Source organism: Thalassophryne amazonica, chromosome 11, assembly GCF_902500255.1.
Source record: "Thalassophryne amazonica chromosome 11, fThaAma1.1, whole genome shotgun sequence".
In the NCBI taxonomy this organism is placed as follows: domain Eukaryota; kingdom Metazoa; phylum Chordata; class Actinopteri; order Batrachoidiformes; family Batrachoididae; genus Thalassophryne; species Thalassophryne amazonica.
The window spans coordinates 110604747-110632673 of record NC_047113.1 but is presented as its reverse complement, the minus strand read 5'-3'; the positions used below and the strand labels follow the sequence as shown (position 1 = coordinate 110632673).

The 27927-nt window shown below is 40.2% G+C and overlaps 1 protein-coding gene across 4 annotated transcripts in view; it reads right to left on the bottom strand.

Moving 5' to 3' along the window:
* elf2a (E74-like factor 2a (ets domain transcription factor)) overlaps positions 1 to 27927 on the bottom strand; it is an 82313-nt gene that overhangs the window by 7574 nt on the left and 46812 nt on the right. For all 4 annotated transcript variants that reach the window (XM_034181014.1, XM_034181013.1, XM_034181016.1 and 1 more), the window contains exons 6-7: positions 18366 to 18449; positions 7027 to 7219 (exon numbers count right to left, since the gene is read on the bottom strand). In XM_034181014.1, the coding sequence (XP_034036905.1) occupies positions 7027 to 7219; positions 18366 to 18449 (277 nt within the window). The remainder of the gene's footprint in view (positions 1 to 7026; positions 7220 to 18365; positions 18450 to 27927) is intronic.

The following is a 27927-nucleotide window of genomic DNA, read 5'->3' as shown; positions in this document are numbered from 1 at the left end:
ATTCTCTGCAAATGTAATAACTGAACCAATAATGTAATAATATACTAATATTAATCTCCAAATGAAGTGGAAGCACATTTGCAAACATAGACAATGGTATGATAAAAAATATATATGACATGTATGACATGTAACTCACTCTTGAAGATACTGAAGATTTTTTTTTTTAACCAACAATTTTTGATTTCCCATAATTGACCACGAGATGGCAATGGTGTGAGAATGACTTTCTTCAGTTGTACAAACTCCCTTCCTTCCTTTCTAGGACACATGGTGAAAGGTAATCAGTGATCAATTTTCTTTTGTGAACAGTTCATTTTGTTCAAATTCTTGCATATACCACATACAATCTTGCATATTTAGTACAAGAGAATATACAATTATTGAGAACATATTCAAAGTTAACTGACAGTTGGCATCTTACAGTTTGACAATATTGGGGGGTCAACCTTTTTAAAGAGAAGTGTGTGTGTGTGTATGTATATATATATATATATATATATATATATATATATACACACACACACACACACACACACACACACACACACACAGTAGTGTACAGAATAATAGTAGTGCTGTGTGACTAAAAAGATTAATCCAGGTTTTGAGTATATTTCTTATTGTTACATGGGAAACAAGGTACCAGTAGATTCAGTAGATTCTCACAAATCCAACAAGACCAAGCATTCATGATATGCACACTCTTAAGGCTATGAAAATGGGCTATTAATAAAAAAAAGTAGAAAAGGGGGTGTTCAGGTGTGAATCAGGTGTCCCCTATTAAAAGATGAAGCCAGCACCTGTTGAACATGCTTTTCTCTTTGAAAGCCTGAGGACAATGGCACATTCAAGACATTGTTCAGAAGAACAACGTAGTTTGATTAAAAAGTTGATTGAAGGGAAAACCTATACGCAGGTGCAAAAAATTATAGGCTATTCATTTACAATGATCTCCAATGTTTTAAAATGGACAAAAAAAAAAAAACAGACGCGTGGAAGAAAACAGAAAACAACCATCAAAATGGATAAAATAATAACCAGAATGGCAAAAGCTCACCCACTGATCAGCTCCAGGATGATCAAAGACAGTCTGGAGTTACCTGTAAGTGCTGTGACAGTTAGAAGACGCCTGTGTGAAGCTAATTTATTTGCAAGAATCCCCCGCAAAGTCCCTCTGTTAAATAAAAGACGTGCAGAAGAGGTTACAATTTGCCAAAGAACACATCAACTGGCCTAAAGAGAAATGGAGGAATATTTTGTGGACTGATGAGAGTAAAATTGTTCTTTTTGGGTACAAGGGCCACAGACAGTTTGTGAGACGACCCACAAACTCTGAATTCAAGCCACAGTTCACAGTGAAGACAGTGAAGCATGGTGGTGTAAGCATCGTGATATGGACATGTTTCTCCTACTATGGTGTTGGGCCTATATATCGCATACCAGGTATCATGGATCAGTTTGGATATGTCAAAATAGAGGTCATGTTGCCTTATGCTGAAGAGGACATGCCCTTGAAATGGGTGTTTCAACAAGACAATGACCCCAAGCACACTAGTAAACAAGCAAAATCTTGGTTCATAACCAATAAAATTAATGCCTCGCAGATGTGAAGAAATCATGAAGTGTGGTTACACAACTAAATACTAGTTTAGTTATTCACAGGATTGTTAAAAAAGCAGTTTGAACATAATAGTTTTGAGTTTGTAGCGTCAACAGTAGATGCTACTATTATTAACACCCCCTTTTCTACTTTATTTTTTACTAATCACCCAATTTCATAGCCTTAAGAGTGTGCATATCATGAATGCTTGGTCTTGTTGGATTTGTGAGAATCTACTGAATCTACTGGTACCTTGTTTCCCATGTAACAATAAGAAATATACTCAAACCCTGGATTAATCTTTTATTCACATAGCACTACTATTATTCTGAACACTATATATATATATATATATATATATATATATATATGTGTATATATACCCTGCAAGGTATAGGTTTGAACACCCTGCAATTTTGCAAGTTCTCCCTCCAATCATGGAGGGGTCTGAAATTTTCATCTTGGGTGCATGTCCACTTGTGAGAGACAATCAAAAAAAAAAAAAAAAAAAAAAAAAAAAAAAAAATCCAGAAATCACAATGTATGATTTTATAATAATTTATTTGTATGTTACTGCTGCAAATAAGTATTTGAACACCTGTGAAAATCCATGTTAATATTTGGTACAGTAGCCTTTGTTTGTTTGTTTCACACACTGCAGCAGGGATTTTGGTCCACTCCTCCATACAGATCTTCTCCAAATCTTTCAGGTTTGGAGTTTCAGCTCCCTCCAAAGATTTTCTATTGAGTTCAGGTCTGGAGACTGGCCAGACCACTCCAGGACCTTGAAATGGTTCTTACAGAGCCCCTCCTTAGTTACACTGGCTGTGTGTTTGGGGTCATTGTCATGATGGAAGACCCAGCCATGACCCATCTTCAATGCTCTCACTGAGGGAAGGAGGTTGTTTGCCAAAATCTTGCAATACATGACTCCATCCATCCTCCCTTCAATACGGTGCAGTCGTCCTGTCCCCTTTGCAGAAGAGTACACCCAGAGTATGATGTTTCCACCCCCATGCTTCACGGTTGGGATGGTTTTCTTGGGGTTGTTCTCATCCTCTAAACATGGTAAGTGGAGTTGATTCCAAAAAGCTCTATTCTGGTCTCATCTGACCACATGACCTTCTCCCATGCCTCCTCTGGATCATCCAGATGGTCTCTGGTGAACTTCAAACGGGCCTGGACATGTGCTGCCTTGAGCAGGGGGACCTTGCTGCCCTGCGGGATTTTAAACCATGACAGCATCATGTGTTACTAATGTAATCTTTGTGACTGTGGTCCCAGCTCTCTTCAGGTCACTGACCATGTCCTCCTGTGTAGTTCTGAGCTTTCTCAGAATCATCCTTTCCCCACAAAGTGAGATCTTGCATGGAATCCCAGACCGAGGGAGATTGACAGTCTTCTTGTGTTTCTTCCACTTTCTAATAAATAATCATAACAGTTGTTGTCTTCTACCAAGCTGCTTGCCTGCTGTCCTGTAACCATCCCAGCCTTGTGCAGGTCTACAGTTTTGTCCCTGGTGTCCTTAGACAGCTCTTTGGTCTTGGCTATGGTGGACAGGCTGGAGTGTGATTGATTGAGTGTGTGAACAGGTGTAATTAATACAGGTAAAGAGTTGAGAATAACAGAATAACAGGGCTTCTTAGATGCCGTAAGGAACTGAAGGCAGAGTAGGACATAGTAAATCTGACCATCAAGTTAAACAAACAAATAATAAATCTTAATTCTTGGGGGGGAGACGAGAGAGAGAGAGTGAGAGAGAGCGAGAGAGAGAATGCATTTTCACAGTTATATCCAATAACAAAAAGTTAAAGTGATATTAGTATATTATTACGTTATTGGCGTTACTTATTACATTTGCAAATAATTTATTTTTACCAGGCCAATAACGTAATAAAAAGTTATTACATTTTCAGTTCAGGACTTATTTTATTATTTATTATTTAAAAATGGCAAATTTATTACGTTATCTGCCATTATTACGTTATCGGCTTCTACACACCCCCATACCATCACAGATGCTGGCTTTTGAACTTTGCACTGCTAACAATCTGGATGGTCTTTTTCTTCTTTTGTTCAGAGGACACGACAGCCATGATTTCCAAAAAACAATTTGAAATGTGGACTCAAACCACAGCACTTTTCCACTTTGCGTCTGTCCATTTCAAATGAACTCGGGCCCAGAGAAGGCAGCAGTGTTTCTGGATGTTGTTGATGTATGGCTTTCACTTTGCATGGTAGAGTTTTAACTTGCACTTGTAGATGTAGCGACGAACTGTGTTAACTAACAATGGTTTTCTGAAGTGTTCCTGAGCCCATGCGGTAAGATCCTTTACACAATGATGTCGGTTTTTAATGCAGTACCGCCTGAGGGATCGAAGGTCACAGGCATTCAATGTTGGTTTTCAGCCTTGCCGCTTATGTGTCGAAAGATCTCCAGATTCTCTGAATCTTCTGATTATATCATGGACTGTAGATGATGGAATCCCTAAATTCCTTGCAACTGAACATTGAGAAACATTGTTCTTAAACTGTTGGACTATTTTTTTACACCATCTTTGCTGGTGAACGGCGGAGCCTTTTGGGGAAGCTCCTTTTATAGCCAATCATGACACTCACCTGTTTCCAATTAACCTGTTCACCTGTGGAATGTTCCAAACAGGTGTTCTTTGAGCATTCATCAACTTTCCCAGTCTTGTTGCGCCGTCCCAACTTTTCTGAAATATGTTGCAGGCATCCATTTCAAAATCAGCAAATATTTGCACAAAAACAAAGTTTGCCAGTTTGAACATTAAATATCTTGTCTTTGTGATGTATTCAATTGAATGTAGGTTGAAGAGGATTTGCAAATCATTGTATTGTTTTTATTTAAATTTTACACAACGTCCCAACTTCATTGGAATTGGGGTTGTAAAATTATCTTCCTTAAACTCAAACTCAAACCAAATCTCTACAACTTGATATACGAGGTCTGTTAGAAAAGTATCCGACCTTTTTATTTTTTTCAAAAACCTGATGAATATGAATCATGTGTGCTTGCATGAGCCAACCTTGAACCTTCGTGCGCATGCGTGAGTTTTTTCAGGCCTGTCGATTGCGTCATTTGCTTGTAAGCAGCCTTTGTGTGAGGATGGGTGTCGTCTCTCGTCGTTTTTCCTTTGCAAGGAAATGGCGGAACGACTGGAGCAGCGTGACTGCATCAAATTTTGCCAGAAACTGGGCGACAGCCAGGTGGAAACCATTTGGATTATTCAGACGGCTTTCGGTGACGATCCTCTGGGCATCACACAGATTAAGGGGCGGTACAACCGATTTAAAGACGTCCGCACAACGGTGGAGAGCGCGCCGCGCTCCGGTCGGCATCAACATGCTGAAATGACCAGATCATTTCCAAAGTGAATGCTGTGGTGATGTGGGACCGTCGTGTGACTATCCGAGAAATTGCGGAAGAGGTGGACATCAGCACTTTTTCGGCACATTCCACTGTGACAGAAGATTTGGCCATGAAAAGAGTGGGTGTTTCAACAAGACAATGACCCCAAGCACACTAGTAAACGAGCAAAATCTTGGTTCCAAACCAACAAAATTCATGTTTTGGAGTGGCCAATCCCCGGACCTAAATCCAATTGAGAACTTGTGGGGTGACATCAAAAAAGCTGTTTCTGAAGCAAAACCAAGAAATGTGAATGAATTGTGGAATGTTGTTAAAGAATCTTGGAGTGGAATAACAGCTGAAAGGTGCCACAATTTGGTTGACTCCATGCCTCGCAGATGTGAAGAAATCATGAAAAACTGTGGTTATACAACTAAATACTAGTTTAGTGATTCACAGGATTGCTAAAAAAGCAGTTTGAACATAATAGTTTTGAGTTTGTAGCGTCAACAGCAGATGCTACTATTATTGTGAACACCCCCTTTTCTACTTTTTTTTTTACTAATAGCCCAATTTCATAGCCTTAAGAGTGTGCATATCATGAACGCTTGGTCTTGTTGGATTTGTGAGAATCTACTGAATCTACTGGTACCTTGTTTCCCATGTAACCATAACAAATATACTCAAAACCTGGATTAATCTTTTTAGTCACATAGCACTACTATTATTCTGAACACTACTGTATTACAGCAAGAGTCCACAAAAGTATTTTAAAGGCCTGACTAAAGTGTAATATGTGATCTTTAATAAGTTATTTTCATGAAAAAAGACAAATGTGCAGTTTACTGCATTTTATTTTTTTTCTTGTGTAAAAACACAGCTTAGATGTGGTTTGACTGAAACAAATTGTCATTAAACAAATAAAACAGGGATGAAGTGGAGGTGAGAGTCAATAGGTGTTCACAGTTAACAGTTATTTATTTCTATATTATTTATGTTCATTGTTAGTTGGGTTTACCTTTTCTGTTGTGTTTTGTTTTATCAGGTTTTTTGCCGTTTCTCTAAAATTGTATTGTCGCAATATTAGTTATTATTACTTTTGTTGTTGTTGCTATTATTAATATATAAATAAAAATAAACAAAAAAATTACAATTCGTAATACATTTGACTCTTTTACTGTGCTGAGATGCGAAGAGCTTAATGCTAACTTTAACATTGAAAATGCCATAGACATGCTAATGCGTTAGCATCGGTCCCATTTTTAAGATAAAATACATCAACTGTTTTAGAAGACCATAACAGGTCGGTTTATTGTACAAAAGGTAAATATTACTCACAGACATATGTTCTTTAGGGTTTTAGCGGGGAAAAATTAAGATAAAGCGAAATAATACAACAAACCATCGAAGCAGTGAGTCGACTCATTGCTTCATTGGTTCAAAGCACAGCTTGGGGAAGGTCTGCCAATGTTCTCACGAAGACAGGGAGGAGAAGGTCCGTGGCTCATGGCAAGCAGTAAACAGAGTGGAGAGGAAGGAAAATTCACAGTCCCTTCCTCCGCATTGCTGCTGCTTTGATTAGCGCAGAATGGGATGTTGCTTTGGCAGTCGGCCCCAAAACACGCATGACACCACGTGCGCACGCGTGGTTAAATTTTCCAAATGACGGAAATCCGTCGTGGTGACGGAGAACTTTAACCCATGCATTAAGTATTCATATCAGTACTCGGTATCAATGAGTATCAAAATGTACTTGTACTCAGTCTGGGAAAAAAGTGGTACTGGTGCATCTCTAGCTATCAAGCAAACTTTATGTTGCCTCTAATGTTAAGGCCAGAGTTAGCTTGCTGGCTATAAGGACCATATGAAAAAACACTCACTTCAGAACTCTATGAAAGTGACATCATCAGCAGGTGAGTGCAGAGTTTCAAAAAAACAAAGGAGCCAATCTAAGCCCAAAACTCAAACTCTTCACGTCCACCTCAACCGTGTTTGTCTGACTATTGGGTGAGACTGAAATCAGACATTTTGAGAAATGAAGCTGGCTCACCTGAGGGCTCGGCCCATAGTCTCATAGTTCATGTCAGGCTTGTTCTTGTGTTTGCCCCACAGCTTGGACACAGCTTTGGAGTCCACCAGTTTGAAGATGCCCTTGTCTCTCTGCATCCACTTAATGTACCTGGGACAAGTGTTCTTATCCTGCAGCAGCTCCAGCAGAAACTCCCACAGATAGGTGGTGTTTCCTGGAGACAAATTTAAATCATCATCAGGAAGCACCTTAGAATGGCTCTGCAGTGACGGATCAACGGGAAGAATACACCTGAAAACAGGACGTTCAGCATCTGTGAGTTTGGCTCAACATGGAACTTTTCAAACTCAAGTTTTCATTTTGATTTGGGGTTAAAAATTGTCCAAAAGTGAACACAGATGTCTGTGCTCAGTGGTTAGCACTGATGAAGGTTCCAGGTTCGTTCTGTGTGCACTCTGCATGTTCTCCCCGTGTTTGCGTGGGTTCCCTTCCACATCCAAAGACACGCATGTATGATGAACTGGTGACGACTGGCTGTAGGTGTCAGTGTGTTGTTTTGTCTATACGTGGCCTTGTGGCAGACTGACGTCTTGTCCAGTGAAACCCATCTCTCATCTAACGACCGCTGAGGTCGGCTCAACCCCACGACCCTTAACTGGAGTACCTGGGGATATAAAATGACTGAACAAATAGAGAATGTTTTGGCAGTTTGTGTGAAACATTAATTGTATGAAATACCAGGTAAAGCTTTTTGAATTGTCTGAATATGCAGTTAACATCCTGCCAATTCAACATCGCTGTTTGACATTGTGTCACTACAAGCTGAATATCAATGCGGGGGGGGGGGGGGGGGACCTTACACAATGAGCCTGGGTTGAAAAATGTTGAACTTCCCCTTTGAAGGGCCTTTTAGATCGCACATGTGGCGCACTGAAGTTACCGCATCCGTAGGGCTTTTCAGGTCTCACACACGTGGCGCACTCAAGTTGTCATGTCTGCAGGCACAGCACCTTTCAGATCACATGTTGTGCGCTACCACATCCGCAGGGCATTATTAGCCCCCAAAATATGAATCATCTGAAAATCGCGAATTATCCGCACACAGTTAATTGCAAAACGTGAATACTGAAAACGTGACAGCTGAAATAATATCTCCCGAAACGTGAACGCAGGTCTCACAAAACATTAAAAATCATTCATGATATGTACATTTTTTTTTTCATTTTAAGTAGTTTATGATTTCAGGTGACAGATCAATTACTTAAGGAAATCTTGATCACAAACCTTGGTGTAACCCAGGTCACTAAGCTTAGAACATGAGGTTGAAAAAGGATTAAAAGAAAGGATTTAACAATATTAAATTGTATTCTTTAAAAAAAGAATAAATGTGACACCATTTAAATAAAATAGTGCATTGTGGGAAAAACAACAACATTAATTTTAATATTGGAAGCTATTATTTCCAGTTCAGTGGGTGTGAATGAGTGTTCCATCTTTTGCAGACTTCAGGTGACATTTTGAGTGAAATGGCCCTTTAGCTAGTTCACGTGTTACTACATGATGGACGTAGTTAGCCAATCAGGATTCAGTTTGCTGCGTGGTCAGCAGCCGGCTTGGAGAGTTGTAATTTTTTTTTCCCACGCTGGTTATCGGGGAGAGCGACACACAGAGTGAAGACAGACACGTGAGGGAAAACCTTAATATTGCCCTGTGGAGTCTAATGGAGAGTTAGTTTTTCACGAGGATACAAGTTTTGTTGGACTTTTTTCTGGATCTGTGGTAGATGGACAGAGATTTAGCCGTGTGTGCAGTCTGCGGTGCAACTTCAAAGGACGCGCGTTACCTCAGCCATTTTCAGCTGCTGCAGCTGTTAGCAGTATTCACAACTGCTTCACAAATACTCAAAATTTGATTACTGTGACAAGGTAGATGTTAAAGAAATGCTTATTTTATCTCTTATGTCACCTGGCTCTGCAAAAGTGGATCAACCTGGAGTTCTGAGTTTTCACCTGTTAGGAGACTGTGCTTAACATTGAACCTTCTGGTGAGTGAATCTTTTTGTCGGGTCTGTAAATGATTCAGTTGAATCTGATCTGTGTGAACTAGATAAATTAACTGGTTAAATTAGTTGGTGGGCACTATTGTGTGAACTTTAACTTGAACCTGGACCTGTGAGTAAGCTGCATGTGCCACCAGTATGTGTATTTCCTCACACACCATGTTGTAACTCTGAGTGATAAAGTAAACTGGGTCGGAACAATTAAATCATACCTTGATGTTTTAATGTCGTTTGTATGAAGGGACATGTTTAGAAGGTATTTTCGATCATTAGCAGTGTTTATGATTCATTTAATTAAACTGTATTGAGACAAAGGCATGAGTTAAAAATGTGTTTAAAGCAAGTTATCTTAATCGAAAAAGAAAAAATGCATACAGTAGAATTTTAACCCTTGTTCTGGCCTTTAGGCCGGGTCTTTTTTTTTGTGTGTGTGGGTGTGTGTCTGCCCTCTGCTTGTGTCGGAGTCAAGGAGTCGAGTTCTTCTGCTGTTCCTCCACGCTACGGCCGTGGTTGTGGTGTTCAACAGTTGTGGCGAGTCAAGCCTAGTGGATGAGAAAAGCCTGGTTGTGTGGACTGTGCCTGTCTTCTAGGATCTGGTAGGACTGATAATTACAAGTGTTAAAGGACGTGTTACGGACCATTCCTTGTATTTTTTTCTTCTTGGAAAAAAAAAAGAAAAAAAAAGAAGAACAGAGAACAAGAGTTTGTGGAATTGATTGTTTAAGGGTACTGCTGTAAAAAAAATACCCTTGTCATTGATGTGTAGTGAACTGATGTGAAGTTGATTTAATGTACAGACATTCCTTCCCCTCTGAGAGGGTTTTCATTTGATTTAAAGGTGTATTCAAAATTTTTTTTTTGTTTGTTCCTAAAGTGTCTTAAATACACCAAGGTTCAGTTCAATAATCACACAGCATATTTTCCAGTGTTGCCTAATAAAGTTGGCTCTCAAATAATAATAATAATAATAAAAAAAACAAAAAAACTTTTTAAAATTAGATTTAACGTATTAAAATAGGACTGAAGTTAGGTTTAAACAGATTAAAGATAGACTGCAAAAAGGGTTCAAAAGTTATCTGGATTAAAAGCTACCTCATCTCACTCGGTGAGACAATTTCTTGAAATTTTTTTGAGAGACAAATTGTACCAATTGCTCTTACTATTGGATTGTCAAAACATTTTTTTATTATTGTTATCATTATTGTTTTATGTTATTCCATTCTATGTTCCGCACTTAACTAATACAGCAGTGTTCTACAAAACCTACCTGTTGTCCATGAGTCTCGCTTACTCTTGCTACTTGGCTTTCAGCCAAAATACTCAATTCTCTAGAGAGCGAACCAAAACTTTTTGATGCACTGGTCCAAATGCTCATTGTTAATGCAGTCTATGCGCCACTCAGTGTCTGATGCAGTAATTAGGTCTGAATTGGGTTAGGGGTTTGACTGGGACGGTCCACCTGTCAAATGGTAACGTAGAAAGATAATCACAGATTCAAAGTTCACGGCTCAATAAATCTTAAGAGAAACGATGTTGAATAACAAACACTAGTTTCTAACCTCAGAAAGGTAGACAACGAGCTACAACCTTATTTTATCCATATGAGCCGTCCTCTGAGCTGGAAAATAAACGATCCGAACAAACAGGCAGCTGAGAGACGGAAGCTTAGAGACCATCTACAAAGTATAAAAATGAAAAGAGACAGAAGAAAAATATTCAGTGCACTGAAGCTGCTTAAATAAGGAAGGTGATAATTAGAGGAACAAGGCACAGGTGTGGAGAACATTCAGGAAGGAGGTGTGGCCGGATGAAGCAAAGATGAGGGAAGCAGGTGCAAGATAGTGCAGAGAGACAAATGCAAAGTGAACAGGACCTGACAAAGAGATGATCCTAAAAATCAGTGTTCAAAATGAAACATAAAAAGCAAAGACAAACAAAACTCAAGACCTCATACATAAGAAAAGATAAAGAAGACCTAACATACCGGAAAAAGGAATCAACCAGAAACCAAATATAAGAACTGAGAAAGATCAACATGCAAATAAAGGTTAAAACTAAACAAGACTGGTACTCACAAGTGGCGAAAGAGATAATAGATAATACAACTAAAGATTACACAATGGAAGAACAATAGCTTTACAGAAACAACAACTGAATAAACCACATGACTAAGTATAATAAACAGAAAGACATGAGTAAGGTATGATAAACACAAGATACATAATAAACAGAAAACCAGAAAACAAAATACCACAAAATACCAAAGAAAAAATAAATGACGAACAGAAAACAAAACCAGTGGCAATAATATGACAACCAAAAATCAAAGACTGAAACATAAACAGGGCGAAACCAGACAAATACATATAAAACTAATACTAATCTAGTATTTTTGTTGCGAAAGAAAGCTATAAGAATTAACTGTAACAAATCATATTGCAAGCCAATGAATCCATTGTTTGCTTGTTTACATATTCTAAAATTTTGGGACTTGGTTGATTACATCACAATACAAATTATGTATAAAGTTAAGAATAAACTGTTGCCACAACATGTCCAGGATCAGTTTAAACTGAGGGACTCCAGTTATAATTTGAGAGGAATTTTATTTTTTGAGAAATTAAGGATCCGAACTACTGCAAAAAGTCATTGTGTTTCTGTTAAAGGTGTTAACATCTGGAACAACTGCCTTGACAATATTAAAGTACTTGGCACTTTGGTAGGCTTTAAAAGGAATTACAAGAATAATAAAACTGCTTGCTCCAGTTGAAGACTTACATTTATTAGGGCCTGAGTAGGAAAAAGTCCTACGAGGACCCTATTGTAATTGCGCTGTTTATTACTATGATTCTTTACACTTTTCAAATCCAATTTTCAGCCCTTTCCCATGCTCAAAAACTCACCAAACTTTGCAGCATTGTCCGGTCACATCCGAAATTCGATATTTCTGGGGTCACAAACATGTTTGCAGCGAAATGGTAAAATAGCACTCCCTAGAAATTTTCAAAAAAAAAAAAACCAAAAAAAAAACCCCGCATTGGTTTTTTTTTTAATCATAGCCTCATGAAATTCGGTACACATATTTACCATGCTAGGAGGCACAAAAAAGTCTCTTAACGTCATGGTAAAATGTCGATAGGAAGTTGGCCATTTTGATTTTAAGTTTCGATTTTGAGCTAATTTTTGCCATTTTTGGCCATTTCCAGTATTTACATTTGAACAAACTTGTCCTAGGGATTTCATCTAATCGTCTTCAAATTTGGTCAACATGATCATGACTCCAAAAGTTATCAAAAGAATGTAATTTGGTCAAAAGGCATGGCTGCTAGGGTTCGTCAAACTTTGGTGAGCATTTCGAAGCACGCCGTTTCACTTCAAATGGCTGTCACGCCCACCATACTTAATCGTACAACCCCTGGCAAAAATTATGGAATCACCGGCCTCAGAGGATGTTCATTCAGTTGTTTAATTTTGTAGAAAAAAAGCAGATCACAGACATGACAAAAAACTGAAGTCATTTCAAATGGCAACTTTCCGGCTTTAAGAAACACTATAAGAAATCAAGAAAACAAATTGTGGCAGTCAGTAACGGTTACTTTTTTAGACCAAGCAGAGGGAAAAAAATATGGACTCACTCACTTCTGAGGAATAAATTATGGAATAAACCTGTAAATTTTCATCCCCAAAACTAACACCTGCATCAAATCAGATCTGCTTGTTAGTCTGCATCTAAAAAGGAGTGATCACACCTTGGCGAGCTGTTGCACCAAGTGGACTGACATGAATCATGGCTCCAACACGAGAGATGACAAGTGAAACAAAGGAGAGGATTATCAAACTCTTAAAAGAGGGTAAATCATCACGCAATGTTGCAAAAGATGTTGGTTGTTCAAAGTCAGCTGTGTCTAAACTCTGGACCAAATACAAACAACATGGGAAGGTTGTTAAAGGCAAACATACTGGTAGACCAAGGAAGACAAAGTGTCAAGACAGAAAACAAAGCAATATGTCTCAAAAAATGAAAATGCACAACAAAACAAATGAGGAACGAATGAGAGGAAACTGGAGTCAACGTCTGTGACTGAACTGTAAGAAACCGCCTAAAGAAAATGGGATTTACATACAGAAAAGCTAAACGAAAGCTATCATTAACACCTAAACAGAAAAAAACAAGGTTACAATGGGCTTAGGAAAAGCAATCGTGGACTGTGGATGACTGGATGAAAGTCATATTCAGTGATGAATCTTGAATCTGCATTGGGCAAGGTGATGATGCTGGAACTTTTGTTTGGTGCCGTTCCAATGAGATTTATAAAGATGACTGCCTGAAGAGAACATGTAAATTTCCACAGTCATTGATGATATGGGGCTGCATGTCAGGTAAAGGCACTGGGGAGATGGCTGTCATTACATCATCAATAAATGCACAAGTTTACGTTGATATTTTGGACACTTTTCTTATCCCATCAATTGAAAGGATGTTTGGGGATGATGAAATCATTTTTCAAGATGATAATGCATCTTGCCATAGAGCAAAAACTGTGAAAACATTCCTTGCAAAAAGACACACAGGGTCAATGTCATGGCCTGCAAATAGTCCAGATCTTAATCCAACTGAAAATCTTTGGTGGAAGTTGAAGAAAATGGTCCATGACAAGGCTCCAACCTGCAAAGCTGATCTGGCAACAGCAATCAGAGAAAGTTGGAGCCAGATTGATGAAGAGTACTGTTTGTCACTCATTAAGTCCATGCCTCAGAGACTGCAAGCTGTTCTAAAAGCCAGAGGTGGTGCAACAAAATACTAGTGATGTGTTGGAGCGTTCTTTTGTTTTTCATGATTCCATAATTTTTTCCTCAGAATTGAGTGATTTCATTTTTTTTTTTTTCCCTCTGCTTGGTCTAAAAAAGTAACCATTACTGACTGCCACAATTATTTTTCCTGATTTCTTATAGTGTTTCTTAAAGCCAGAAAGTTGCCATTTGAAATGACTTTAGTTTTGTGTCATGTCTGTGATCTGCTTTTTTTCTACAAAATTAAACAACTGAATGAACATCCTCCGAGGCCGGTGATTCCATAATTTTTGCCAGGGGTTGTAGATCCTTCAAACTTGCTGGACATGATGAGGGCTCCAGCCCTGAACGTCTGCATATATTAACTTCCCACCTAACTCATAGCGCTCCCCGGTGGTAACAGAAAATATTCTATTTTTACTTTAACAGGTACTGATGTCACATAGTTAACCCCATCAACTTCATTCCACTTCTAAACCATGCAGAACAAGTTGGTGAACACAGGCGATGATTGCCATGAAACTATGAGTAACGGTGTCCGTGTGGCGGTGTGCCGAATATCGACCCTTCGCTATGAAATTACGTTCTTCCTTTTGATGGCTTTATTTTTGTCATATCATCATGAAAATTGATACACAGGTCAAGCACAACAACCTCTTACAATTCATAGGGGCGTCGCCCATGGGCGTGGGAAAATGCCTCAATAGCGCCCCCTTGAATCATTCAAAAAACCCTCCCCATAGGTTTTTTTTTTTTGGAGTAGGGAGATGAAAATTGGTACACATGTGTGACTTGCATAGACGTACAAAAAAGTCTCTTGCACCACTGGTCTACTCCAAACAGGAAGTCAGTCATTTTGAATTTTCCTGTAAATTTTGGCGTGATTTCCACACGTATTTGAACGAACTCCTCCTAGGGATTTTGTCCAATGCACTTCAAATTTCTTTCAGATCATCCAGAGACGATACTGATCAAAACTTATCGAAAGCTTTTCTCTATGTCGAAGGGTGTGGCCGCTATGGCGCTGCCATTTTGAACCTTTGCCATGGAACATCAAGTCATGATAACTCTTTCATGCTTTGTTTAGCTGACTTGAAACTTCACATGTGTGATGACAGTTGGCCCCTGAACACACCTGGCCCCTCTCTTTGTGCTCTGAGTGTCCCCAGTGGATGAACCATCAACTTTTCATAACTAGTTCATGCATTACCTGATTGACTTGAAACTTCACATGTATAATGAGGGTCAGCCCCTTAACACATCTGGCCCCTCTGTGCTCTGAGCGCTCCCTAGTGGATGAATAATCAACTTCCTCTAACTCCTTCATGCATTGTCTGATTTGCTTGAAACTTGAACTGTGTGATGAGGGTTGGCTCCTGTATGCACCTGCCCACATCTAGTCACAAGGGGACACTCTGGCCTGGGTAGGCGGTCACGTGGCACGAGGGCCGTATATGACTGCTTGCAGTCCTAGTTGATTTTGTTATTGCTTTCGGGATTGTGTGATGTGCGCCAGTGTTTGTCTGGTTGTATTTTGTAAATTTTAGTTCATTGACTAAGTCCTTTTTTTTTTTTTTTTTTGGTATTTATCATCGTGTGTGTGTGTGTAGATATGTATTCATGAAATTGTGCTATGTGTGCATGTGTGTGTATATATTTCTTATTTTTTAGTGTAAGGGTGAATATTTATAAGCTTTGCTTCTGCTCTCACCCTTTCGTCCACACGGGATAACTGTAAAGTTGTTTTGTTGAGTTTTTTGTTATTGTTGAATTGTTGAATAAATTCATTCATTCATTCAATCTCTGCAAAGACCCTGAAGGACATCCCACTCAACCGCAGACGAGGCACGTCCCACAGGAGCAACGAACAGAGGAGCTCCACACCCAAGCCAACAACCAGAGAACCAGCTCCACCCATAGGACCCATTCCATCTGGAAGGCACTCTATGGCACCGTGAGGACCTGCTCCACGTGGAGGGCACAAAAGCTGGAGTGTTAAACCTAACCAGATGCCTCCTACCGAGAGGAAGACTGCTATTGGCTAGTGACTAAACAATTGCTTTAATTAGCACCTACTGTGCTCTAGTTAGCACCCTCCTAATGACAGGGTAGCTGTCCCTCCTAACGATGGGACTGACGCCTCTCCTGATGGCGTGAATGACTCATTACCATGAACAAAAGACAAACTGCTTTGATCTGAGTACCCCATTGTAAACAGGGGACAAAGCATGTCTCAGACCCCCTCCCCGGTTAAGGCTGGGTTTCAACTGTTTCACACAGAATGCCTCTTTCACCCCTCTCTCAAACCATTTCTTCTCTCTTGCTAAGATTTTAACTTCCTTGTCCTCAAACGTGTGGTTAGTGTCTTTAAGGTGGAGATGAACTGCAGACTGAGGTCCACTGGCGCCCTCTGTGGTGCTGGTATAGCCTTTTGTGTACAGGTTGCTCAGTCTCACCTATGTAGTGTTCGTTACAGTTTTCCTGACATCTGACAGAATACACTTCATTGCTCTGTTTGTAACTAGGGATCCTGTCCTTAGAGTGTTAAGGTGTTAACAGGTTTAAAGTAAACTGGGATTTTGTGCTGCCTGTAGTTTTTCCCCTACTCCTGCTAAAATAAGGGAGAGACACTCTTCTTCTTGTCTCCGTCTCCTGTCTATCTGGTCTCTTTGTTCTCTGGGACTTCTGCACTTTGTCCAGGGACCATCGTGGGTACCCACATACCGTGAAGGCTTTCCGTGCAAGTTGTTGTTCTTTAGCCCTTCCCTCTGCAGTTGTGGGCACCTGTAGGGCCCTGTGTTGAGTACTGATCACCCCAAGCTTGTGTTCAAGGGGGTGGTTTGAGCCAAAGAGCAGATATTGGTCAGTGTGAGTGGGTTTTCTGTAAACCCGTGTCTGGAGCTGCCTGTTCTCTTCGATTGTAACATCATAGTCCAAGAAGGCTAAATGGTTGTTTCTGGCAGAAACAACCATTTAGCCTTCTTTAGACACACTTTGTCCCCTGTTTACAATGATGTACTCAGATCAAAGCAATTTCAGTCTTTTGTTCATGGTAACGAGTCATTCACGTCATCAGGAGAGTCGTCAAGGAAGCCATCAGGAGGGGCGTCCGTCCCATCATTAGGAGGGACAGCTGCCCTGTCATTAGGAGGGTGCTAACTAGAGCACAATAGGTGCTAATTAAAGCAATTTTTTTAGTCACTAGCCAATAGCAGTCTGCCTCTCGGTAGGAGGCGTCTTAGGTTTAAAACTCCAGAAATCACATGCCTGATTTTCAGATGACCTGGTGTTGCTGTTTCCAACCAAAGAAGGGCTACAACAACAACAACTTGACCTTCTACACAATTTGTCCCAAACCTGGGCTTTGACAGTGAACCTAACCAAGACAAAAGTAAAAGGACCCAGCCTCCAGTCACACAAATATCATTTCTTCCTGGATAAGACGGTCCGAGAACACACAAAAAACTACCCCTACCTCAGAATAAACATCAGCACCACAGGCAACTTCAACAAAGCTCAAAATGACCTGAGAGACGAGGCAAGAAGGGCTTTTTATGCCATCAAAAAGAACATCAAAGTAGACATCCCAATTCAAATCTGGCTCAAAATATTGGACTCTGTCATAGAACCCATTTCTCTTTTTGGTTGTAAGTTCTGGGCCCACTCGCCAACCAAGATTTTGCAAAATGGGACAAACACAAAATTGAGATTCTGCAAATCCATCGTTCACGTCCAACAGAAGACACCAAACAATGCAAGCAGAGAAGACAGACTGTGCACCCACTGCTCACAACATCAGGTGGAAGCTGAGCTGCACTTCATAACCACCTGCCTGCTGCACCAAGACATCAGAGACACAGATCACAAACACCCAAAAAAAAACAGAGCACGACCAACATCAACAAACTTCACTATCTGTTGGATGAAGTATGATGAAGTATTTTTTTTTTCTCTATGTAACACTTGCTTTCACAATGTAAATGTATGTTCCTCATAGAACAGAATAGTCTTTATTGTCGTATGATGGGGAAGGGGGGGCCAATGAAATTAGGGGTGCTCCCGCAGAGCTACTGTACACCACAAAAACTGTTTAAATATGAAATATGTAAACATTCAGCAGTTCTGGTGTTCCTCTGACACACATTTTTCTATTCTGTGGTCTTCAGTGCTTTGGCCGGATGCCTGGTTTCTACTGGACTGAGCGAAGCTACGTCACAGTGCGCAGCGGTGAAAAGAATGGGTTTCCTAGCGATGTGTGCTGCGTTCGGTGTGAAGTGACCTTCAGACTACAGTAATGGTTGGGGGGGTGATTACACCATGATATTTGCCGCAATTTAAATGTTAGTCCACACTGCTCTCAGGTCTATGTGGAATAATGGAGTCAAACGATCAGTCAGTTCAGGAGACCAGATTATGGTCACGTAACATTTTTTCAGAGCTTCATCCAGCACACAGAGATGTTTGTTGCTGCAACATGCAATTACTCTGACAACAAAGAAGCCACACCCACCTTTGCCCTCTCGTGGTCTCTTCCTGATACCCAGGTCAAAGGAGCCATTGGATGCAGTCGGTTGCATTTTGGGCTTGCGTCCTCCTTAATTTTAAAGACAAAGACACACACACACACAACTGTTGACAATCGGTTAATTAAGAAAATAAAGCAGCTTCCTGATCTCAGTTGATAACTGATAGATGCATATATATTTGGACACTGACAAGTTTTATGATTTTAGCTCTACCAAAACATATTCAAAATAGTTAAATCATCAATATGGGCTTAAAGAGCAGATGCTCAGCTTTAATTTGAGGGTATTCACATCCAAACTAGACGAAGGGTTTAGGAATTCCAGCTTTTTAATATGCAGCCACATCTTCCAAGAGACCAAATGTAATTTGGCAATTAACTATTATTAACTAACTCCAAGCTATTTCATGGGCTGCATGGAAGATGAGTGATGAATATTTCACGTCCATGTAAAGGCCCTGTCACACCTTGATGATTTAGCCAGTGTATGCCAACCGTATTAAAAAACGCTGCCATAAGTCCAATAAGTTAAGGGTAAGTTTCTTATAAGTTAAGAGCACGTTGAAACACACTGAAGCTCGCTGATGTACGTTCTGATAAGCTGAGCTCCTCAAAAAATGTTTGGCATGCTGAAAATTTTCAAAGCATGCCAGCGTGTGACTCACACGCCCCGCACATTCTGGACATAAGTTATAGGTGAGTTATGTGACTGTTGGCAGATGTTTCTTGTAATTTACTCACAACTCTAAATCCGTCCATTATTGCTGGCCACTGATTGGCTGAAAGCTGCGGTCCATATGCAGAACGACTGTCATTCACGCAAGGAGTATCTGACCTATTCATTTCAGTCCAATTCACCATCACAGACAGACATGAATCCACATGAAGCTCATGATTTTTGAAAATGACCTCGGAAAATCTTTTAATTCGTGGCTGGAAACGTAGCATTTTAAAGCAAGTCCCTCTGTGTTTTTTCTGCTCCAGGTGCATTTCTCATGTCGGTGCTGCGCTCTGAACACACAGAAGCGCTATAATGATTTAAACTTTTAAAGCGCCGTTGCTGTGGTCATCAGATGACCTGATCGATCGATCAGGGTGATCACCCCTGATTAATGTGCTGTTTAAACATTTAAAGTGCCGTGGCTGCCGTTGATCGCCACACCGACAGATCACATAGCACTTCCTTCAGATCACACCTGATCACAGTCAACTGGCGGTTTAAAAGTTTAAATCATCACAGTTTTTCATTATTCAGGTCTGTGATGACCTGATCAGCAAATGATCAGACCTGATCAGGTCTGATTATTTGCTGATCAGGAAGCAGCCGGCGCTTTCAACATTTAAAGAGACAGCACTTTATTCATTCACGGCAGCGTTTACCACAGTCAGTCCACTTATCAGCATTCTGTACACAATGAAAAGGGCCCACTAAGATAAAAAATGAAAATAAAAAAAAATGTTAAATTACTCTGTTTCTGACGTGCATCACACAGTACGGTACCGATGAGAACCACTGAGTGTAAACGGGGCTGTCAGCAAACGGATAATCATCAAGGTGTGACAGCTGCATTAATTTATTAGACATACGACTAGGGTTGGGTATCAAGAACTGGTTGTTTTCGGGTATCGTTAAGAAATGATTCCATCCACCAATATCAATAACCTTTTTGCTTAACGATTCCCTTATCGGACCTTCAGAGTGGCCGTTGTTTTTGGGGGTGTTTGTCAGGAAAATGATAATTTCTCTACACTGATTACAGGCCCTGCAGTGGGTCTGTAATCAACTTTTCTGCATTGCGGCTTTGCTTTGAACCTTGAACCAATCAAAACAGTGATTCGCAGATCGAAGCAGTGCTTCGATTTGCTGCTTCAATGATTCATTGTTTTATTTCGCTTTATCCTAATTTTTCCCCACTAAAACCCTAAAGAGCATATGTCTGTGAGCAATATTTCCCTTTTTATGTTAAACTGACCTGTTATGGTCTTCTGAAACAGTTGATAGATGTATTTTATAACTTAAAAACAGGACTGATGCTAACACATTAGCATGTCTATGGCATTTTCAATGTTAAAGTTAGCATTAAGCTGTTCGCATCTCAGCACTTGTGTGCATGTTTTCTGTATAATAAAGGTTCAGCATTTGTTGTAAAAGTGTCAAATTGTATATTTTTTTATTTTTATTCATATATAATAACAGCAACAACAATAATAGTAATAATAACTCAATTAATAATGCTACAATATAATTTTAGAGACAGACAAAAAGAACCTCATGAAACAAAACAACAGAAAAGACAAAACCAACTCACGATGAAAATCAATAAATAAATATAGAAATAAATAAGTGTTTCCTGTGAACACCTAGTGACTCTTACACCTCCACTTCATCCCTGTTTTACTTAAGTTTAATGACAATTTGTTTCGGTCAAACCATATTTTCAATGTGTTAATTTCTTCAGTGATTTCCTCTGGAACTATCTGCCAAGTTAGAAAACTGCTGCATCCTAGTAAGAGCAGAATACTACTGGAATGAATTTGAATAAAGAAAGTTGTTTTTTTTTTCCTCACCAAATGGATGCTGCACTCACTGCAGTTTATTGTCTGAAATAGTCCCAGATCGCATTTCAGAGCCTCTAGAATTCACACATTTTCGTGCGAGTGGTGTTGGGGGGTAATTTTGGGTTTCAGCATTTTTTTGTTTTTCATCGCTTTCATCCCTGAATATGTCAATCGTGAGTCACTTTTGTGAGGATTAAAGTCATTAACTGGGACTCCTGTCTTGTTGGGAGAAAGAAACGAGAACCGTCCTCCGTTCTGTTCACACAGCTCCAAACGCTGAGCGGCTCTCTGCCAAGTTAGAACTATAGAGTCCAGTCAGAATTAGTAACTTCAAAGCAAAACGCCGTTTAACTCAATCATCAGCGGAATCGATAATGGCATCGACACTGATAAGATCTTAGCAATACCCATCCCTACATGTATGTAGGGATGGGTATTGCTAAGATTTTATCAGCATGTGCTGATAAAATCAGCCCTCGGAATGACAAGGCTTTGTAGAAAAAGAAGTGCTATGCCTACATGTTTAATAGGATGTTTTTGTTCAACCCCTTGAATTTCCCTTGAATGCATTTCAATTGCACCTCAGTTGTTTCAGTTCAAATCCAATGTGGTGTCATGCAGAGCCCCCACACGTGCCCCCCAAAAACTGTCACTGTCTGAATAATTCTGGGCCTAACTATGCAGTACGTCTGCAAAGTATTCACGGCGCTTCACTTTTCCACATTTTGTTATGTCACAGCCTTATTCCAAAATGGAGTAAATTCATTTTTCCCCTTAAAATTCTACTCACAACAACCCATAATGACAACATGAAAAAAGTTATTTGAAATTTTTGCACATTTACAAACAAAAAAAAAAAAAAAAAAAAAACATGTACACAAGTACTCACACCCTTTGCTCAATACTTCGTTGATGCACCTTTTGCAGCAATTACAGCAATTCTCTGCATTTTTCGGTGTGTGATGCACATTATAGAATGAGCACAAACATTCCTATGACTGACAAACAGAGGGAAACGAACCTGCTCTGCCTGAAAACAAAACTTCTGAGCTTTTGTTTGAAAGTGATGGCTCGGATTTACAGAGAATCCACAGACAGGAGACGGCACACTTCACCCCGAAACGCTTAACTTTTTCAGAGTGTCGGATTTTGGAGCCTAAAGTGTGCAGACATGCTGGTTTACTGAAGCTGTGTACATGGATGTGGGGGCATCTGCCTGACACAGAGATGGATATATTACATTAGAAAAAGTCAGATTATTACAGATACTACACACACACATATATACATATATATACATATATATATTACATATGACACATTATTACATTAGTACAGATACACTCCCAGGAGTTAACAGACTTTATTTAATGTGACACAATCGTGAGAACTAATGGCCGAGCAGCAGCTGACGATCACGCTTGCTTGCTTGCGTGGGGGTTTTGATCGTGTGGAGTTTACATTTGTAAATAAATCTACCTCTGGGTGAGTCTGGTATGTTTAGAATTTTACCCCTTTTGTGTTATGTGGCAAGTTTTTTGTTTTTTTGCTTTGAGTGTGAATTTGGAGCTGGTGTGTGCTGTGCAGCTGATGAGAGGCTCCTGCCGCTGTGAACATCCCCATGACATTTTTCCCCGGCGGCAGGTGTATTTTTTTTTTTTTTTTTTTAGATTTTATTGATAAAAACACTCAATTATTCGTGCTCAAAGTTGATCCTGCAGCAGAGATTGTTATTGACAGGCTGCGTTTATGGCTCATGGCCGCAGGTGCACTGAATCTTCTCAGGGCTGCAGCCTTTATCATGACTGCATCAAAATGAACAGTTTTCACTTAAAAACGAGTCATCAAACCATGACGTCACACTTACGTCTACATTGGAATTAATCTGTGCCTCAGTTCTTAATGTTAGCAGCTACACTCCATTGAAGTGCACGCTGGGAAGCTTCTAATAGTCAGGTCACCTGTCAGAAACACACGAGTACTTTGTTTGCCAACGTCTCCATAGCAGTTTGCTGCTCAAGCTGTATACTTTGAAACGGACGTGCACAAAGTAATTCCGATGGATGGTCACCAACAGCCCAAATCTAAACTGTTATGATTTCAGTGCAACGTGTCCTTTAAGGATTAGCTCAGACATTTGTTGTTTGTAACATGATGGACAAGTTGAAGAATATCACACACAAGCCTCCACAACGATGCTGTTCATGGATACAACTGATCTGTACTGAGAGTAGGGAAGTTAATGGAAGACCGGAGACATGGAGATATGCTCTGGAGAGAAGGGGAATGAAAGTCAGTAGGAGAAAGATGAGTTATTGTGTCTGACTGAGACGGAGCCCGGTGGAAAAGTGAGGCTGCAATGAGACATGTTGCTTTTACAGGCGTCAGAAGCGTCGCATCAAAAGCAGAGCTAAACCAACGCTTCTGATGGGAGCGCACACTGCCGCTTGTCGACAGGCTGACGTGGTCAAAGTTCAACCCAATCCAACTTTTGCCGCTCTGAGCTGTGATGTACAGTAGTGTTCAGAATAATAGTAGTGCTATGTGACTAAAAAGATTAATCCAGGTTTTGAGTATAGTTCTTATTGTTACATGGGAAACAAGGTACCAGTAGATTCAGTAGATTCTCACAAATCCAACCAAGCATTCATGATATGCACACTCTTAAGGATATGAAATTGGGCTATTAGTAAAAAAAAGTAGAAAAGGGGGTGTTCACAATAATAGTAGCATCTGCTGTTGACGCTACAAACTCAAAACTATTATGTTCAAACTGCTTTTTTAACAATCCTGTGAATCACTAAACTAGTATTTAGTTGTATAAGTATATTGTAGTATTATATAGTATTGTATATTAAGTTGATTTCTTCACATCTGCGAGGCATTAATTTTGTTGGATTGAAACCAAGATTTTGCTCGTTTACTAGTGTGCTCAGGGTCATTGTCTTGTTGAAACACCCATTTCAAGGGCATGTCCTCTTCAGCATAAGGCAACATGACCCCTTCAACTATTTTGACATATCCAAACTGATCCATGATACCTGGTTTGCGATATATAGGCCCAACACCATAGTAGGAGAAACATGCCCATATCATGATGCTTGCACCACCATGCTTCACTGTCTTCACTGTGAACTGTGGCTTGAATTCAGAGTTTGTGGGTTGTCTCACAAACTGTCTGCGGCCCTTGGACCCAAAAAGAACAATTTTACTCTCATCAGTCCACAAAATATTCCTCCATTTCTCTTTAGGCCAGTTGATGTGTTCTTTGGCAAATTGTAACTGACCATAAATGATATAAAATAGCGTTAATCACGTATTTAAATACAATGCAGCCACCATGTTTTTGCCTGCGCAATGCATTCTGGGGGTGATGATGTGGAAAGGTTTCTGAAATCTTTCATGCAAGCGAAAACAGTGTTAAAGCTAGTTCTTCTACCGAGATAAAATGCCACATTGCGTGGCTTTTGGATGCAATTTTCAGTCTAAGGGCAACAAAGAAAGTGAGGTAAGCCTTCATTGCTTTCCAAAAGAAAGAAAGTTAAGGAAAAAATGGGAGGATGCTTGTGGAAGAGTGCAGTTGCCGAAAGACCCGCGGGTGTGCTCACGTCACTTCAACGCGGATGCATTTTAGGCTTTTCCTTGATCTCAGCTAATGAGGGAGCTTGTTGGTGTTTCTGGATACAAACGACGTCTTAAACCAGATGCAGTGCCCGTCATTTTTCCCCACAATAAGAAAAATCGTCCACGAGTAACTAGTGAAAATAGGACTAAAACACGCAAAAGAGTAGCAGATGCTCTTTCTGTCGGCATCGGCAAGCAGCCCCCACACAGACACCACCTACAATGGCCAACTCTTGCTTAATCAGAGCGCTGATCTTCATTTCTGACAGTATTTTCAAAGTTCTCTTCCTCACACTGCAGATCACGCTCTGGTTCGAACTGAAAAGGGTGAACAGAGGAGTTCATCGTTGCTAATCGCTGTTTAAAGAGACTTATTTAGAAGCAGGTGATGTTATGCTGGATTCTCAGGACCAGATGAAGGTCTCTTCTGCAGCTTGGACCTCTGGTGTTGTTGAAGACACTTTTCTCCTATTTTGAAGAGCAGAGATGTTTTCTTCCAACTGGACTTCATGGTGTTCAGTCATCAATGGAAGTTTTTGAAGTGCATCTGTATTTAGGTTGTCTGCACAGCAAATGTTCCTGACTGGGACAAATAAAAAATATTTCTTAAAATATAAAGAAACACTACAGTTTATATATTTACAAAAAACAGAAAAAACTATAGGAAAAAAGTTATTTAAAGTTGGGCTTTCAAAAAAGAACTGAACCATTTACAAATTAAAGTGTTCACTCAGATCAACTGTGCTAAAAGGCTAAGCTAACATTAGCCGATCATTAAACCTTCACAGCAGTGCAGTAAACGTCACGTTTTATTTTTATATTATTCTCACCTCAAAAAAGCTGCAGAACTAAACTCCGTTGGTCAAACTAGGAGTTTGCATATATCCAAAAAGTGGGAGATTTCCGACTGAGTGGGTTTGCTCCATCACCCAGGCTGCCTGCCTCGCTCTGCACAGGAATGATGCCTGAAGGCCGGCTTCTCCGTGCGGGTCGGCCTACTGTTGCAGTTCGATCGATATCCCACCAAGTTGTCAGTCCTCCCTCGGTCGGCGTCACTCCGAAAAGTAGCTGATAAAAAGCTTTTCCCAGCAGGGTGATGGCAGAAATGTTCTACTGCTGTTTTTTAAAGCTTTTTTGTGGTTCTAGATATGCGATGATGCATATGCAATGGCGATTGCTCCGACTTTTTTCAGGTTGTGAAAACAGCCAGAGCGTGACGTAGCCTCAACCTCCGCCCCCCGCAATCTCGCCTGACGCCTCCAATGTCAAAGGTTCTTTAGACCCCAGGAGCAGAGAACACCAGAGATGGTAGGTTAAGAGTTTATTCAATCTAGCAGAACCTGGAACACACAGAACGTGCAGTAGCTGGACTACAGATGTGTCCATGCAGAAACAGATGGAGTGGGCAGTCGAGGACACAGGCCATGGGTCAGTACACAAGAGGACATTCCAGCAGCAAACAGCGTCCATGAGGGAAGTGTACATGCTTGTCCACCGTGATAAAAACACTCTGGACAAGCACCAGCAGAGGACAATGCATGCCAAACCATCAGACTGTGAAAACTCCACAGTAGACTTCAAGCAGCTTGGATTCTGTGCCTCTCTACTCTTCCTCCAGACTCTGGGACCTGGATTTCCAAAAAGAATGCAAAATTTGCTTTCATTTGAAGTGGACTTTGAAATACTGAACAACTGTCCAGTTCTTTTTCTCCATAGCACAAGTGAAACTCTTCTCACATTGCCTCTGGTTCAGGAGTAGCTGAACCCTTGGAATGCAACACTTGTAGTCCCTTTGCTGGTCACATCTGTGTGTGGTGGCCCTTGATGCACCGACTGCAGCCTGAGTCCACTCCCTGTGAAGTGACAATGTTCTCATGGCTGCAGTCATCCCTGTTTGTGCATCTTTTCTGACTACATTTTTCCTTTCCAGTAAACCTTCCATGACGATGTTTTGATCCAGCACACCATGAACAGCTGGCCATTTCAGTATTGACCTTCTATGACTTACCCTCCTGGTGCAGAGGGTCAGTGAGTGTCTTCTGGACAACTGTCAAGCCAGCAGTCTACCCCATGATTGTGGTTGTGTGTACTAACCCAGACTGACAGATTCATGGGCTTTATACAGCAGAAATAGTGAATTTGTCAAACTTGAAATTAAATATTGTAATATTTTGTGAATTTCTTTTAGTTTTTATCTAATGTGCCAATAGATCATGATGGAAAAGCTGTAATGGCCTGAAGTGCAGTGATGCTACCATCAGTGGCAAGTAGGGAAAGTGCAGCGAGGGCTGCTAAGGTGGGGGTTTTGGTCCCTCACCACCACCCCCCACCCCCAAATTTTACACCAGATTTACATGAATCTCAAAAGCGTTTCCTGCTGGGACATAAAAAAAAAAAAAAAAAAAAAAAAAAAAAAAAAAAACATGGGAAATGGCAGATCGGGGGGCAGTTGGCACCCCAGCAGAGGAAACATTGAACCGGCCAGTTGAAGCTAGCAACTGTTTTACTGCACCCAGAAACTCTGGAAGCATAAATAGAATTAGTTAATTTACATTTTTTCCTCCCAACGTAAAAGCAAAAAGTGTACAGATCCGTACATTTGTGTTGAATCACTGTCTCCGTAGACAGTTCACTGTAACTGTTATTTATATGAATGAGTGTAAAATTTCAGATGAGATGTTCGCCAAACAGCGACACTGCGTACAGTGATTTAAAATCTGTACAGAGAGAGGTTTGATGAGATTCTGTCATTAGTGCAAAAAAATCTAAGTTAAAATGGGCAAAAAAATACTGAAGAGTCTCACTCCACACATCACATGAAGTACAAACAAAAAATATTTAACACACTCCACAGATTCATCCCAAAGAGAATAAAATCTACAAACCCAATTCCAATGAAGTTGGAACTTTATTGTTTTTGTGCAAATATTTGCTCATTTTGAAATGGATGCCTGCAACATGTTTCAAAAAAGCTGGGACAGTGGTATGTTTACCACTGTGTTACAATCACCTTTCCTTCTAACAACACTCAATAAGACTTTGGGAACTGAGGACACTAATTGTTGAAGCTTTGTAGGTGGAATTCCTTCCCATTCTTGCTTGATGTATGACTTCAGCTGTTCAACAGTCCGGGGTCTCCGTTGTCGTATTTTGCGCTTCATAATGCGCCACACATTTTCAATGGGCGACAGGTCTGGACTGCAGGCAGGCCAGTCTAGTACCCGCACTCTTTTCCTACGAAGATTTTTCCTCTCTTGTCTTGAGGACACGACATCCATGATTTCAAAAAACAATTTGAAATGTGGACTCATCAGACCACAGTACACTTTTCCACTTTGCGTCTGTCCATTTCAATTGATCTCGG